Genomic DNA, 16,450 nt, shown 5'->3' on the forward strand with positions numbered 1-16,450 from the left:
CCAGGAGTGGAAATCTGGGATCCAGGAGTGGAAATCCGGGATCCAGGGGCAGAAATCCGGGATCCAGGAGTGGAAATCCGGGAGCAGATCCCCCCTGGATCCGCTTTTCCCGCCGGATCCGCCCCGAGGGACCCGAAGGCCGGGATTTCCCGGAATTCCTTCCCGGGATTTTTCCAGCCCCAAATTCCCGTTGCCGCCCCGCTCCGCTCGCTTGGCGCTCACTAACCCCGACCGCTGCCGCTCCCCGCGCCCCAAAATCCCCGGAATTCGCCCCAAATCCTCCCCAGGGCCCTTCCCGGGAATTCGGGAATGGGGGGAAGGGAAGGTCGGATCCATCCGGGAGAATCCCAGGAATGGGGAGGGGAAAAAAGCGGGAATGGGGATTTGGGAGGGGGAAAAAAAAAGGGAAAATGGGATTTAATGGAGGTTCCCGGGGTGGAGCCAGGCGGAATTCCAGAGAATTCCAGGGAACTCCAGCCAGAATTCCAGGAAATTCCAGAGAATTCCAGGGAATTCCAGGGAATTCTAGATAATTCCAGCCGGAATTCCAGACCATTCCAGCCACAATTCCAGAGAATTCCAGGCAATTCCAGCCGGAATTCCAGACAATTCCAGATGATTCCAGACAATTCCTGGCAGAATTCCAGACAGAATTCCAGAGAATTCCTGGCAGAATTCCAGCCGGAATTCCAGAGAATTCCTGGCAGAATTCCAGGAAATTCCAGAGAATTCCAGGCAATTCCAGACAATTCCTGGCAGAATTCCAGACAATTCCAGGCAGAATTCCAGGGAATTCCAGCCAGAATTCCAGAGAACTCCAGCCAGAATTCCAGGCAATTCCAGAGAATTCCAGACAATTCCTGGCAGAATTCCAGGGAATTCCAGCCAGAATTCCAGCCAATTCCAGCCGGAATTCCGGATAATTCCAGACAATTCCAGAGAATTCCCGCTAATTTCAGACAATTCCAGACAATTCCAGCCAGAATTCCAGCTACAATTCCAGATAATTCCAGACCATTCCAGCCGGAATTCCAGACAATTCCAGCCAGAATTCCAGGCAATTCCAGACAATTCCAGCTGGAATTCCAGAAAATTCCAGATGGAATTCCAGACAATTCCAGCCAGAATTCCAGATAATCCCAGGCAATTCCAGCCAGAATTCCAGACAATTCCAGACAATTCCAGCCAGAATTCCAGAGAATTCCAGACAATTCCAGCCACAATTCCAGGAAATTCCGGCTGGGAGCCGCTCTGGGAATTCCTGGGTCGGATCCTCCTGTGGTTTTTCCTTCCCGAAATCCTTCGGGAACGAGACCCTGGGATCTCCCCCGGCCTTTGGGAATCCCTGGAGTCAGATTTTCCCGGGATCCCTTTGGATTTTCCTGGGATATTCCCCGGCTGGAATTCCCAAAAAACCTCATTAAAAAGTGTGGGATGAGTCAGGAATCCTCGGGATGAGTTTTCCCAGGATATTCCAGGGCTGGAATTCCCAAAAAACCTCATTAAAAAGCGGGATGGGGTCAGGAATCCTCGGGATGAGTTTTCCCGGGATATTCCACAGCTGGAATTCCCAAAAAACCTCGATGAGTTTTCCCAGGATATTCCATGGCTGGAATTCCCAAAAAACCTCATTAAAAAGCGGGATGGGATCAGGAATCCTCGGGATGAGTTTTCCCGGGATATTCCATGGCTGGAATTCCCAAAAAACCTCATTAAAAAGTGTGGGATGGGGTCAGGAATCCTCGGGATGAATTTTCCCAGGATATTTCCCAGCTGGAATTCCCAAAAAACCTCATTAAAAAGTGTGGGATGAGTCAGGAATCCTCGGGATGAGTTTTCCCGGGATATTCCACATCTGGAATTCCCAAAAAACCTCATTAAAAAGTGTGGGATGGGGTCAGGAATCCTCGGGATGAGTTTTCCCGGGATATTCCATGGCTGGAATTCCCAAAAAACCTCATTAAAAAGTGTGGGATGGGGTCAGGAATCCTCGGGATGAGTTTTCCCGGGATATTCCATGGCTGGAATTCCCAAAAAAACCTCGATGAGTTTTCCCGGGATATTCCACAGCTGGAATTCCCAAAAAAACCTCATTAAAAAGTGTGGGATGAGTCAGGAATCCTCGGGATGAGTTTTCCTGGGATATTCCAATGCTGGAATTCCCAAAAAACCTCATTAAAAAGCGGGATGGGGTCAGGAATCCTCGGGATGAGTTTTCCCGGGATATTCCCCGGCTGGAATTCCCAAAAAAACCTCAATGAGTTTTCCCAGGATATTCCCCAGCTGGAATTCCCAAAAAACCTCATTAAAAAGCGGGATGGGGTCAGGAATCCTCGGGATGAGTTTTCCCGGGATATTCCCCGGCTGGAATTCCCAAAAAACCTCATTAAAAAGCGGGATGGGGTCAGGAATCCTCGGGATGAGTTTTCCTGGGATATTCCCCAGCTGGAATTCCCAAAAAAACCTCATTAAAAAGTGTGGGATGAGTCAGGAATCCTCGGGATGAGTTTTCCCAGGATATTCCATGGATGGAATTCCCAAAAAACCCCATTAAAAAGTGGGATGGGGTCAGGAATCCTCGGGATGAGTTTTCCCAGGATATTCCATGGCTGGAATTCCCAAAAAACCTCATTAAAAAGCGGGATGGGGTCAGGAATCCTCGGGATGAGTTTTCCCGGGATATTCCATGGCTGGAATTCCCAAAAAAACCTCATTAAAAAGCGGGATGGGGTCAGGAATCCTCGGGATGAGTTTTCCTGGGATATTCCCCAGCTGGAATTCCCAAAAAACCTCATTAAAAAGCGGGATGGGGTCAGGAATCCTCGGGATGAGTTTTCCCAGGATATTCCATGGATGGAATTCCCAAAAAACCCCATTAAAAAGTGGGATGGGGTCAGGAATCCTCGGGATGAGTTTTCCCAGGATATTCCATGGCTGGAATTCCCAAAAAACCTCATTAAAAAGCGGGATGGGGTCAGGAATCCTCGGGATGAGTTTTCCCGGGATATTCCCCGGTTGGAATTCCCAAAAAAACCTCGATGAGTTTTCCCAGGATATTCCCCGGCTGGAATTCCCAAAAAACCTCATTAAAAAGCGGGATGGGGTCGGGAATCCTCGGGATGAGTTTTCCCGGGATATTCCCCGGCTGGAATTCCCAAAAAACCTCATTAAAAAGTTTTGGATGAGTCAGGAATCCTCAGGATGAGTTTTCCCGGGATATTCCACAGCTGGAATTCCCAAAAAACCTCATTAAAAAGCGGGATGGGGTCGGGAATCCTCGGGATGAGTTTTCCCGGGATATTCCACAGCTGGAATTCCCAAAAAAACCTCGATGAGTTTTCCCAGGATATTTCCCAGCTGGAATTCCCAAAAAACCTCATTAAAAAGCGGGATGGGGTCGGGAATCCTTGGGATGAGTTTTCCAGGGATATTCCACAGCTGGAATTCCCAAAAAACCTCATTAAAAAGTGTGGGATGAGTCAGGAATCCTCGGGATGAGTTTTCCCGGGATATTCCATGGCTGGAATTCCCAAAAAAACCTCATTAAAAAGCGGGATGGGGTCAGGAATCCTCGGGATGAGTTTTCCCGGGATATTCCACAGCTGGAATTCCCAAAAAAACCTCGATGAGTTTTCCCAGGATATTCCACAGCTGGAATTCCCAAAAAACCTCATTAAAAAGTGCGGGATGGGGTCAGGAATCCTTGGGATGAGTTTTCCCGGGATATTCCCCAGCTGGAATTCCCAAAAAACCTCAATGAGTTTTCCCAGGATATTCCAGGGCTGGAATTCCCAAAAAACCTCATTAAAAAGCGGGATGGGGTCAGGAATCCTCGGGATGAGTTTTCCCAGGATATTCCACAGCTGGAATTCCCAAAAAACCTCATTAAAAAGCGGGATGGGGTCGGGAATCCTCGGGATGAGTTTTCCCGGGATATTCCAGGGTTGGAATTCCCAAAAAACCTCATTAAAAAGCGGGATGGGGTCAGGAATCCTCGGGTCAGGAATCCTCGGGATGAATTTTCCCGGGATATTCCTCTCCTGGGCCATTCCCAGATGGATTTTCCATCCTTTTCCCGCTTTTCCCTCCTTCCCAAAACCCCTCGGAGCGTGGATTTGGGGCGGAATTCCGCTCCGAGGTTTTGTTTTTTTTTCCCGGGATATTTTTTTTTCCCGGCCGGATTTTCCCGATAAAAATCTCGGATTCCCCTTGGGAATTGGGGCAGAATTTGGGGAATTGGGCTTTTCCTGCTGCTTTTCCCGCCGCGGATTCCCGGGAATTTCCCCTTCTCCTCCAGGTTTGGGAATATTTTTCCCGGGAATCCGCTGCTTTTTTTTTTTCCCGCCCTGCACTAACCGGAGCTTTTTCCTTCTTTTCCTTGCAGCCGAAAATCCCGGGAACGTCCCCGGGGGACCCCCCGGCTCCTCTCCCTTCACCCCAAATCCCTCCGATCCCATCCCAGCTTTCCCAGATCCCATCCCAACATTCCCAGCTCCCTCCTCGTCCTCCCTCGCAGCCTCAGCCGCTCTCCCGTCCTCCCTCCCGGCCTCATTCCCGGCCTCCATCCCAACCCCGGCCGCCTTCGGAGCCGCCGCGCCCGGAGCCGCCCCCGGGGCTCTTCGGGGTCCCCCCGGCTCCTTTCCCGGAGCCCCCCGAGCATTCCCAGTCCCCTCATTCCCAATCCCAACATTCCCAGTTCCCGCTGCCGGGGATGAAGGCGGCGGCGGCGGCGGCTCCGGGGCTGCTGCCTCCGGAACATTCCCGGAGTTTCCCGCTGATCCCGGCGCCTTTCCAGCCCCTGCCCGGCCCCGCCGCCACGCAGAAGGCGGGAGCGGAGAGATTCCAGCAGGTAAAATCCCGGGAATGGTGGAGGAAAAAAAAAAATAGCCCGGGAATTCACAGGAAAAATCCCGGGAATGATGAAAAAAAAAATCCTGGGAATGGTGAAAAAAAATCCCGGGAATTCACAAAAAAAATCCCGGGAATTTACAGGAAAAATCCTGGGAATAGTGAAAAAAAAATCCTGGGAATTCACAGGAAAAATCCCGGGAATGATGAAAAAAATCCTGGAAATGATGAAAAAAAAATCCCGGGAATTCACAGGAAAAATACCGGGAATTCACAGAAAAAATACCGGGAATTCACAGAAAAAATACCGGGAATGATGAAAAAAAATACCGGGAGTTCCCAGAAAAATCCTGGGAATTCACAGAAAAATCCCGGGAATGATGAAAAAAAAAATCCTGGGAATTCACAGGAAAAATCCCGGGAATGATGAAAAAAAAAATCCTGGGAATTCACAGGAAAAATCCCGGGAATGATGAAAAAAAAAATCCTGGGAATTCACAGGAAAAATCCCGGGAATGATGAAAAAAAATCCCGGGAATTCACAGGAAAAATCCTGGGAATGATGAGATAAAAATCCTGGGAATGGTGAAAAAAAATCCTGGGAATTCACAGGAAAAATCCCGGGAATGATGAGAAAAAATCCTGGGAATGGTGAAAAAAAAATCCCGGGAATTCACAGAAAAATCCCGGGAATTCCCAGAAAAAGTCCTGGGAATTCACAGAAAAAATCCTGGGAATTCACAGAAAAAGTCCAGGGAATGATGAAAAAAAATCCGAGGAATGATGAAAAAAAATCCTGGGAATTCCCAGAAAAAATCCCGGGAATGATGAAAAAAAATCCCAGAAGTTCCCAGAAAAATCCCGGGAATTCCCCAAAAAAATCCCGGGAATTCACAAAAAAATCCCGGGAATTCCCAGAAAAGGTCTTGGGAATTCCCAGAAAAAATCCCGGGAATGATGAAAAAGAATCGTGGGAATGATGAAAAAAAAATCCTGGGAATTCACAGGAAAAATCCCGGGAATGATGAAAAAAAATTCTGGGAATTCCCCCAAAAACCTGGCCTGGAGAGATTCCAGCAGGTAAATCCTGGGAATGATGGAAAAAAAAAAATATCCCGGGAATTGACAGGAAAAATCCCGGGAATGATGGAAAAAAAATCCTGGGAATTCACAGGAAAAATCCTGGGAATTCACAGGAAAAATCATGGGAATGATGAAAAATAATCCTGGGAATTCCCAGAAAAAATCCCAGGAATTTGGATGGATAAATCTTGGTGGGAATTCCCGGGAATTCTGATGGATAAATCCCTGTGGGAATTCCTAGGAATTCCAGGATTGGATGGATAAATCCCAGTGGGAATTCCAGGGAATTTGGATGGATAAATCCCGGCGGGAATTCCCGGGAATTCTGATGGATAAATCCCAGTGGGAATTTCCGGGAAATTGGATGGATAAATCCCGGCGGGAATTCCCAGGAAATTGGATGGATAAATCCCAGTGGGAATTCCCAGGAAATCTCGGATTGGATGGATGAATCCCGGTGAGAATTCCCAGGAATTTGGATGGATAAATCCCGGCGGGAATTCCCGGGAAATCTCAGATTGGATGGATAAATCCCGGTGGGAATTCCCAGGAATTTGAATGGATAAATCCTGGTGGGAATTCCCAGGAATTTGGATGGATAAGTCCTGGCAGGAATTCCCAGGAAATCTGGGATTGGATGGATGAATCCCGGTGGGAATTCCCGGGAATTTGGATGGATAAATCCCGGCAGGAATTCCCAGGAATTCCAGGATTGGATGGATGAATCCCGGTGGGAATTCATGGGGAAATTTGATGGATAAATCCCGGTGGGAATTCCCGCAGATCCCGCAGCCCTCTCCCAGGAATTCTGGGGCTTTCAGCCGGAATTCCGCCGCTCCTGAATCCCGAGGAAACCCCTGGAAAATCGGGAAAATTCCATTCCCGAGGCCCGGCCTGAGCCCAGATCCCGCTGGATTTGGGAATTTTGGGAATTTGGGATCCCACTGGATTTGGGATCTCAGGAATTTGGGATCCTGCTGGATTTGGGAATTCCGGCTCCGGATCCCGCTGGATTTGGGAATTTTGGGAATTCCGGATCCCGCTGGATTTGGGATCTCGGGAATTCTGGCTCCGGATCCCACTGGATTTGGGAATTTTGGGAATTCCGGCTCCAGATCCCGCTGGATTTGGGAATTTTGGGAATTCCGGCTCCCGCTGGATTTGGGAATTTTGGGAATTCCGGCTCCGGATCCCGCTGGATTTGGGAATTTTGGGAATTCTGGCTCCAGATCCCGCTGGATTTGGGAATTTTGGGAATTCCGGCTCCCGCTGGATTTGGGAATTTTGGGAATTCCGGCTCCGGATCCCGCTGGATTTGGGAATTTTGGGAATTCCGGATCCCGCTGGATTTGGGATCTGGGGGGAAATCAGCCCTTGGATCCGCTGGATTTGGGATTTTTGGGGCCATTCTGGATGGAATTTGGGATTTTTGGGGCCATTCCTGATGGAATTTGGGATTTTGGGGCCGTTCCTGGCGGATTTTAGGATTTTTGGGACCATTCCTGACAGGATTTGGGATTTTTGGGGTGGTTCTTGATGAAATTTGGGATTTTTGGAGCCGTTCCTGACAGATTTTGGGGTTTTTGGGGCCGTTCCTGATGGAATTTTGGGATTTTGGGGCGGTTCCTGACGGATTTTGGAGTCATTCCTGATGAAATTTTGGGATTTTTGTGGCAGTTCCTGATGGATTTTGGGATTTTGTGGCAGTTCCTGATGAATTTTGGGATTTTGGGGCTGTTCCTGATGGAATTTGGGATTTTTGGGATCATTCCTGATGAAATTTGGGATTTTGTGGCAGTTCCTGATGGAATTTGGGATTTTGGGGCTGTTCCTGATGAAATTTGGGATTTTTGTGGCAGTTCCTGATGAATTTTGGGATTTCGGGGTGGTTCCTGATGAAATTTGGGATTTTGGGGCCGTTCCTGATGAATTTTGGGGCAGTTCCTGATGAAATTTGGGGTTTTTGTGGCAGTTTCTGATGGGATTTTGGGGCAGTTCCTGATGAATTTTGGGGCGATTCCTGATGGAAATTTGGGATTTTTGTGGCGGTTCCTGATGAATTTTGGGATTTTTAGGGTGATTCATGATGGATTTTGGGATTTTGGGGCGGTTTCTGATGAAATTTGGGATTCTTGGGGCAGCTCCTGATGAAATTTGGGATTTTGGGGCAGTTCCTGATGAATTTTTGGGGCCATTCCTGATGGAATTTGGGGTCATCCCTGATGAAATTTTCGGGTTTTTGGGGCCGTTCCTGATGGAATTTTGGGATTTTGGGGCCATTCCTGATGGATTTTCGGGTTTTTGGGGCGGTTCCTGATGGAATTTTGGGATTTTGGGGCTGTTCCTGATGGAATTTTGGGATTTTGGGGCAGTTCCTGATGGATTTTCGGGTTTTGGGGCTGTTCCTGATGGAATTTTGGGATTTTGGGGCTGTTCCTGATGAATTTTGGGATTTTCCAGGTGCCCCAGGGGCTGCTCCTGCAGCCCAAGCCGCCCTCGTCCAGCCCGGCCCCGTTCCCGGCTCCGGCCGCTCCCGTCCTGGTTCCGGCGGCTCCGGGAACGCCCGGCCCCGCCCTCGGAGCCGGCGCCGGCGGCAGCGCCGCCTCAGGTGGGTCTGGAATCCCCAAATCCCCAAATCCCGATATCCTGAAATCCCCAAATCCCGATATCCTGAAATCCCCAAATCCCGATATCCTGAAATCCCCAAATCCCGATATCCTGAAATCCCGATATCCCGATATCCTGAAATCCCCAAATCCCGATATCCCGACATCCCGATATCCCGATATCCTGAAATCCCCAAATCCCGATATCCCAAAATCCCCAAATCCCCACATCCCGATATCCTGAAATCCTCAAATCCCGATATCCCGATATCCTGAAATCCCCAAATTCCCAAAATCCCCAAATCCCCAAATCCCAAAATCCCCACATCCCGATATCCTGAAATCCCCAAATCCCGATATCCCAAAACCCCGAAATCCCGAAATCCCCACATCCCGATATCCTGAAATCCCCAAATCCCGATATCCTGAAATCCCCAAATCCCCAAATCCCGTCATCCCAACATCCCAATATCCCGATATCCTGATATCCCAACATCCCGATATCCCAACATCCTGAAATCCCGATATCCCAATATACTGAAATCCCGATATCCCGATATCCCGATATCCCAACGTTCCGATATCCCAAAATCCTGAAATCCCCAAATCCCGATATCCCCAAATCCCGATATCCCAATATCCCGACATCCCAATATCCCGACATCCCAAAATCCTGAAATCCCAATATCCCGATATCCCGATACCCCAACATCCCGATATCCCAACATCCCGATATCCCAACATCCCGATATCCCAACATCCCGATATCCCAACATCCCGATATCCCAACATCCCAACATCCTGATATCCAATATCCCGATATCCCAACATCCCAACATCCCAATATCCCGATATCCCGATATCCCAACATCCCGATATCCCGACATCCCGCTATCCCGATATCCCGGTCCCCCAGCCCTGCGCTATCCCGGTATCCCAACATCCCGGTACCCCCAGTATCCCACTCCCTTTCCCATTCCCATATCCCAATCCCATTCCCGTTTTCCCGCTGCCATTCCCATTTTCCTGCTCCCTTTCCTGTGTCCCGTTCCCGTTTTCCTGTGTCCCATTCCCGCTGCCATTCCCATTTTCCGTCTCCAATTCCCGTATCCCATTCCCGTTTTCCCTCTCCCATTCCCATGTCCCCATTCCCATTTTCCCATTTTCCCGCTCCCATTCCCATTTTCCCATTTCCTCATTTCCCCATTTTCCCATTTCCCATTTTCCCTCTCCCATTCCTTCTCCCATTCCCATTTTCCCATATCCCATTCCCGTATCCCATTTCCCCATTTTCCCATTTCCCCATTTCCCCATTTTCCCTTTTCCCATTTCCTCATTTCCCCATTTTCCCTTTTCCCATTTTCCCATTTTCCCATTTCCCCATTTTCCCTTTTCCCATTTTCCCATTTTCCCATTTTCCCATTTTCCCATTTTCCCATTTCCCCATTTTCCCACTCTCCCAATTTCCCATTTTCCCTTTTCCCATTTTCCCATTTCCCATTTTCCCATTTCCCCATTTCCCCATTTTCCCTCTCCCATTTCCTCATTTCCCCATTCCCATTTCCCATTTTCCCGTTCATTTTCCCACTTTTCCCATTTTCCCTCTCCCATTTCCCCATTTTCCCATTTTCCCATTCATTTTCCCACTTTTCCCGTTCTTCTCCCGCAGGTGCCGCCGCCCCGGCCGACTCCAAGCCCTTCCCGGCCGTTCCCGGATCCGTTCCCGGAGCCGTTCCCGGATCCGTTCCCGCCGGGAAAGCGGCTCCGGCTCCCGGGAAACCGGGGGCTCCCCTCCCCCCCCCGCAGCCCGCACAGGTGAGCGCCATTCCCGATTTTTCCCAATTTTTCCCGCCTTTTCCCGATTTTTCCCAATTTTCCTCGATTTTTCCCAATTTTTCCCGAGTTTTCCTGGTTTTTTCCTGACTTTTCCCAATTTTTCCCAATTTTTCCCAATTTTCCCTAATTTTTCCTGTTTTTTTCCCGACTTTTCCCAGTTTTTCCTAATTTTTCCCAATTTTCTCTGATTTTTTCCGATTTTTCCCGGTTTTTTCCGGACTTTTCCCGATTTTTCCCGATTTTCCCCATTTTTCCTGTTTTTTCCTGATTTTTTCCCCATTTTTCCCCAATTTTTCCTGATTTTTCCCCATTTTTCCCCATTTTTTCCCGATTTTTCCCTATTTTCCCGATTTTTCCCCATTTTCCCTGATTTTTCTCCATTTTCCCCATTTTTCCCCATTTTTTCCTGATTTTTCCCCATTTTCCCCATTTTTCCCCATTTTTCTTGATTTTCCCTGATTTTTCCCAAATTTTCCTGATTTTTCCAAATTTTTCCCGATTTTTCCCCACTTTTCCCGATTTTTCCCGATTTTTTCCAATTTTTTCTCATCTTCTCTGATTTTTCTCGATTTTTTCCCAACTTTTCCACGATTTTCCCCAATTTTTCCCAACTTCTCCCGATTTTTCCCAATTTTTCCCAATTTTTCCTTATTTTTCCCAATTTTTCCCGATTTTTCCTGTTTTTTCCCAATTTTTCCCGGTTTTTCCCAATTTTTCCTGATTTTTCCCGACTTTTCCCGCCTTTTCCGGATTTTTCCCAATTTTTCCTGATTTTTCCCAATTTTTCCCGATTTTTCCCGATTTTTCCCGACTTTTCCCGCCTTTTCCCTACTTTTCCCAATTTTTCCCAATTTTCTCTGATTTTTCCTGATTTTCCCCGATTTTTCCCGACTTTCCCCAATTTTTCCCAATTTTTCCTGATTTTTCCTAATTTTCCCCGATTTTTCCCCGCTTTCCCTGATTTTTCCCAATTTTTCCCTAATTTTCCCTGATTTTTCCTGATTTTTCCCGATTTTCCCTGATTTTTCCCAATTTTCCCAATTTTTCCCGATTTTCCCCATTTTTCCTGATTTTTCCCGACTTTTCTCGATTTTTCCCCATTTTCCCTGATTTTTCTCAATTTTTGCTGATTTTTCCCAATTTTCCCGCTTTTTTCCAGATTTTCCCACTTTTTTCCCAATTTTCCCATTTCTTTTCCCACTTCTCCTGCTTTTTTTCCACTTTTCCCGTTTTTTTCCCAATTTTCCTGCTTTTTTTTCCCAATTTTCCCATTTATTTCCCCAATTTTCCCGTTTTTCTTTCCCGGTTTTCCGCTCCATTTTCCAGCTTTTTCCCCGGATTTTCTCCTTTGGGATTCCTCCCTCCTTTCCCAGCCCTGGGAATTTCCTGGGATTTTCCAGGTTTTTTCCAGGTTTTTTCCAGTTTTTCCCAGGTTTTTCCAGGTTTTTCCCAGGATTTTCCAGTTTTTCCCAGGTTTTCCCAGTTTTTCCAGGTTTTTCCAGGTTTTTCCAGGTTTTTCCAGGTTTTTGCAGTTTTTCCCAGTTTTTCCCAGGATTTTCCAGTTTTTCCCAGGTTTTCCCAGTTTTTCCAGGTTTTTCCAGGTTTTTCCAGGTTTTTTTCCCGTTTTTCCGCAGGCGAAGCCGGGCGGGATCAAAGGCCCCCCCCAACCCTCGGGGGGAGGGAAGGGCCCCCAGGCCCCGCCCCTGGTGAGTCCCAAAATCCCGGGAATTCCCCCCAAAATCCCGGGAATTCCCCCCCAAATCCCAGGAATTCCCCCCAAAATCCCGGGAATTCCCCCCCAAATCCCGGGAATCCACCTCAAAATCCTGGGAATTCTCCCCAAAATCCCGGGAATTCCCCCCAAATCCCGGGAATTCCCCCCCAAATCCCGGGAATTCTCCCCAAAATCCCGGGAATTCCCCCCACTCCCGGGAATCTGCCCCTAAATCCTGGGAATTCCCCCCAATTCTGGGAATTCCCCCCCAAATCCTGGGAATTCGCCTCCAAAATCTCAGAAATTCCCCCAAAATCCTGGGAATTCCCCCCCAAATCCCGGGAATCTGCCCCCATCCCAGGAATTCCCCCCAATTCTGAGAATTCACCCCCAAATCCTGGGAATTCCCCCCCAAAATCCCAGGAATCTGCTCCAATCCCAAAACTTCCCCCCAAAATCCAGGGAAGCCACCCCCAAAATCTCGGAAATCTGCCTCCAAATCTTGGGAATTCCCTCCCCAAATCCCAGGAATTCTCCCCAATCCTGGGAATTCCCCCCAAAATCCCGGGAATTCCCCCCAAAATCCTGGGAATTCCCCCTCAATCTCAGGAATCCACCTCAAAATCCCAGAAATCTGCCCCAATCTCGGGAATTCCCCCCCAAATCCCAGGAATTTGCCCCAGTCCCAGGAATTCCCCCCCAAAATCTCAGAAATTCCCCCAAAATCCTGGAAATTCCCCCCCAAATCCCGGGAATTCCCCCCCAAATCCTGGGAATCCCCCCCAAATCCCGGGAATCCTCCCCAAATCCCGGGAATTCCCCCCCAAATCCCGGGAATTTCCCCCCAAATCCTGGGAATTTCCCCCCAAATCCCGGGAATTCCCCCCAAATCCCGGGAATTCTCCCCAAATCCCGGGAATTCCCCCCCAAATCCCGGGAATTCTCCCCAAATCCCGGGAATTCTCCCCAAATCCCGGGAATTCGCCCCCCAAATCCCGGGAATTCCCCTCCAAAATCTCAGAAATTCCCCCAAAATCCTGGGAATTCCCCCCCAAATCCTGTGAATCTGCCCCCATCCCAGGAATTCCCCCCAATCCCGGGAATTCCCCCCCAAATCCTGGGAATTCCCCCCAATTCTGGGAATTCCCCCCCAAATCCTGGGAATTCCCCCCCAAATCCTGGGAATTCCCTCCCAAAGTCCCGGGAATTCCCCCCCAAATCCTGGGAATTCCCCCCAATTCTGGGAATTCCCCCCCAAATCCTGGGAATTCCCCCCCAAATCCCGGGAATTCCCTCCCAAATCCCGGGAATTCCCCCCCAAATCCCGGGAATTCCCCCCCAAATCCTGGGAATCCCCCCCCAAATCCCGGGAATTCCCCCCCAAATCCCGGGAATCCCCCCCCAAATCCCGGGAATCCCCCCCAAATCCCGGGAATTCCCCTCCCAAAATCCCGGGAATCCACCCCAATCCTGGGAATCTGCCCCTAAATCCTGGGAATTCCCCCCAAAATCCCAAGAATTTCCCCCCAAATCCCGGGAATCCCCCCCCAAATCCCGGGAATTCTCCCCCAAATCCCGGGAATTCTCCCCCAAATCCCGGGAATTCCTCCCCAAATCCCGGGAATTCTCTCCGACCCCGCTGTTCCCGCAGCTGGAGGCGAAGCTGGCGCTGAAGAAGCCGCCGGCGCTGCAGCCCAGTAAAGAGGCCTGGTGAGGAACTGGGAGCACTGGGAATTCCCGGGAATTTTTGGCCACGGGGGACGGGGGGGGGGTGGGAATTGGGAATTCTGTCCCGGGTTGTGCCAGGATTCGGGAATTGGGAATTGGGAATTGGGAATTGTGTTGGGAATTGGGAATTGTGCCAGGATTTGGGAATTTTGTTGGGAATTGGGAATTGTGTCAGGATTTGGGAATTTTGTTGGGAATTGGGAATTGGGAATTGGGATTTGTGCTGGGAATTGGGAATTGGGAATTGTGCTGGGATTTGGGATTTGCGCCGGGATTTGGGAATGGGGATTTGGGATTTGGGATTTGGGAATTGTGCTGGGATTTGGGAATTGTGCCGGAATTTGGGAATTGGGATTTGGGAATTGGGATTTGGGAATTGGGAATTGGGATTTGGGAATTGTGCTGGGATTTGGGATTTGGTTTTTGTCGGGATTTGGGATTTAGGAATTGTGCCGGGATTTGGGATTTGGGAATTGTGCCAGGATTTGGGATTTGGGATTTGGGAATTGGGATTTGGGATGTGGGAATTGGGATTTGGGATTTGGGAATTGTGTCGAGATTTGGGAATTGGGAATTGTGCCAGGATTTGGGATTTGTGCTGGGATTTGGGAATTGGGAATTGGGATTTGGGATTTGGGATTTGGGATTTGGGAATTGTGCCAGGATTTGGGATTTGGGATTTGGGAATTGTGCCAGGATTTGGGATTTGGGATTTGGGAATTGTGCCAGGATTTGGGAATTGGGATTTGGGAATTGTGTCAGGATTTGGGAATTGGGAATTGCGTCGGGATTTGGGAATTGGGAATTGTGTTGGGATTTGGGATTTTTGTCGGGATTTGGGAATTAGGAATTGTGCTGGGATTTGGGATTTGGGAATTGGGATTTGGGATGTGGGAATTGGGATTTGGGATTTGGGAATTCTGTCGAGATTTGGGAATTGGGAATTGTGCCAGGATTTGGGATTTGGGAATTGGGATTTGGGATTTGGGAATTGTGTTGGGATTTGGGAATTGTGTCGAGGTTTGGGAATTGGGAATTGGGAATTGTGCCAGGATTTGGGATTTGGGATTTGGGATTTGGGATTTGTGTTGGGATTCGGGAATTGTGTCGAGATTTGGGAATTGGGAATTGTGCCAGGACTTGGGAATTGTGTCAGGGTTTGGGAATTGTGTCGGGATTTGGGATTTGGGAATTGTGTCGGGATTTGGGATTTGTGTTGGGAATTGGAATTTATGCTGGGATTTGGGATTTGGGAATTGCTCCAGGATTTGGGAATTGGGAATTGTGTCGGGATTTGGGGTTTGGGAATTGTGCTGGGATTCGGGAATTGCTCCGGGATTCGGGAATTGAGATTTGGGAATTGTGTCGGGATTTGGGATTTGGGATTTGTACCGGGATTCGGGAATTGCTCCGGGATTTGGGAATTGTGTCGGGATTTGGGATTTGTGTCGGGATTTGGGATTTGTGAATTGAGATTTGGGAATTGGGAATTGTGTCGGGATTTGGGAATTGTGCTGGGATTTGGGATTTGGGAATTGTGTCGGGATTTGGGAATTGGGAATTGCGCCAGGATTTGGGATTTGTGTTGGGATTTGGGAATTGTGCCGGGATTTGGGAATTGGGATTTGGGAATAGGGATTTGGGAATTGTGTCAGGATTTGAGAATTGGGAATTGTGCCAGGATTCGGGAATTGGGATTTGGGAATTGGGATTTGGGAATTGTGCTGGGATTTGGGAATTGGGATTTGTGAATTGGGATTTGGGAATTGTGCCGGGATTTGGGAATTGGGATTTGGGAATTGCTCCGGGATTCGGGAACGGCTCCGGTTCCGAATCCCGGGAATGTTCCCCGCAGTCTCCTGGAGCAGCTGCACAAGCACCAGGGCGCGGTGCTGCACCCGGAATTCCGAACCCCGTTCCGCTCCGTGGGCGACGCCCTGCGCCGGCTGCTGCCCTACCACGTCTACCAGGGGGTGCTGCCCGGGGAGCCCGAGTGCCGCCGCGGTGAGTGGGAAACACCGGGAAAAACACCCGGAAAACACCCGGAAACACCCAGAAACACCCGGAAACACCGGGATAAACAACGGGATAAACAACGGGAAAACACCGGGATAAACAACGGGAAAACACCAGGAAAACACGAGGATAACACCGGGAAAAACACCCGGGAAACACCGGGATAAACAACGGGAAAACACCGGGAAAACACTGGGAAACAATGGGATAATACTGGGATATGGGAATGTTGGGATATTGGGATAGAGGTACCAGGGGGTGCTGCCCGGGGAGCCCGAGTGCCGCCGCGGTGAGGAACCGGGAAACACCGGGAAAAACACCGGGAAAACACCGGGATAAACAACGGGAAACACCGGGATAAACACTGGGAAACAATGGGATAATACTGGGATATGGGATATTGGGATATTGGGATAGAGGTACCAGGGGGTGCTGCCCGGGGAGCCCAAGTGCCGCCGCGGTGAGTGGGAAACACCGGGAAAAACACCCGGAAAACACCGGGAAAACACCCGGGAAACACCGGGATAAACAACGGGAAAACACCGGGAAAACACTGGGAAACAATGGGATAATACTGGGATATGGGAATGTTGGGATATTGGGATAGAGATACCAGGGG

General features: G+C 49.1%; 1 protein-coding gene across 1 annotated transcript in view; it reads left to right on the top strand.

Moving 5' to 3' along the window:
• BICRA (BRD4 interacting chromatin remodeling complex associated protein) overlaps window positions 1-16,450 on the top strand; it is a 50,412-nt gene that overhangs the window by 27,979 nt on the left and 5,983 nt on the right. Inside the window, exons 6-11 of the mRNA XM_058859793.1 lie at window positions 4,385-4,849; window positions 8,392-8,539; window positions 10,207-10,352; window positions 12,008-12,079; window positions 13,739-13,797; window positions 15,671-15,819. Of these exons, the coding sequence (XP_058715776.1) occupies window positions 4,385-4,849; window positions 8,392-8,539; window positions 10,207-10,352; window positions 12,008-12,079; window positions 13,739-13,797; window positions 15,671-15,819 (1,039 nt within the window). The remainder of the gene's footprint in view (window positions 1-4,384; window positions 4,850-8,391; window positions 8,540-10,206; window positions 10,353-12,007; window positions 12,080-13,738; window positions 13,798-15,670; window positions 15,820-16,450) is intronic.

The sequence above is a fragment of the Poecile atricapillus genome, chromosome 31 (genome assembly GCF_030490865.1).
Source record: "Poecile atricapillus isolate bPoeAtr1 chromosome 31, bPoeAtr1.hap1, whole genome shotgun sequence".
NCBI classification, from domain to species: Eukaryota; Metazoa; Chordata; class Aves; order Passeriformes; family Paridae; genus Poecile; species Poecile atricapillus.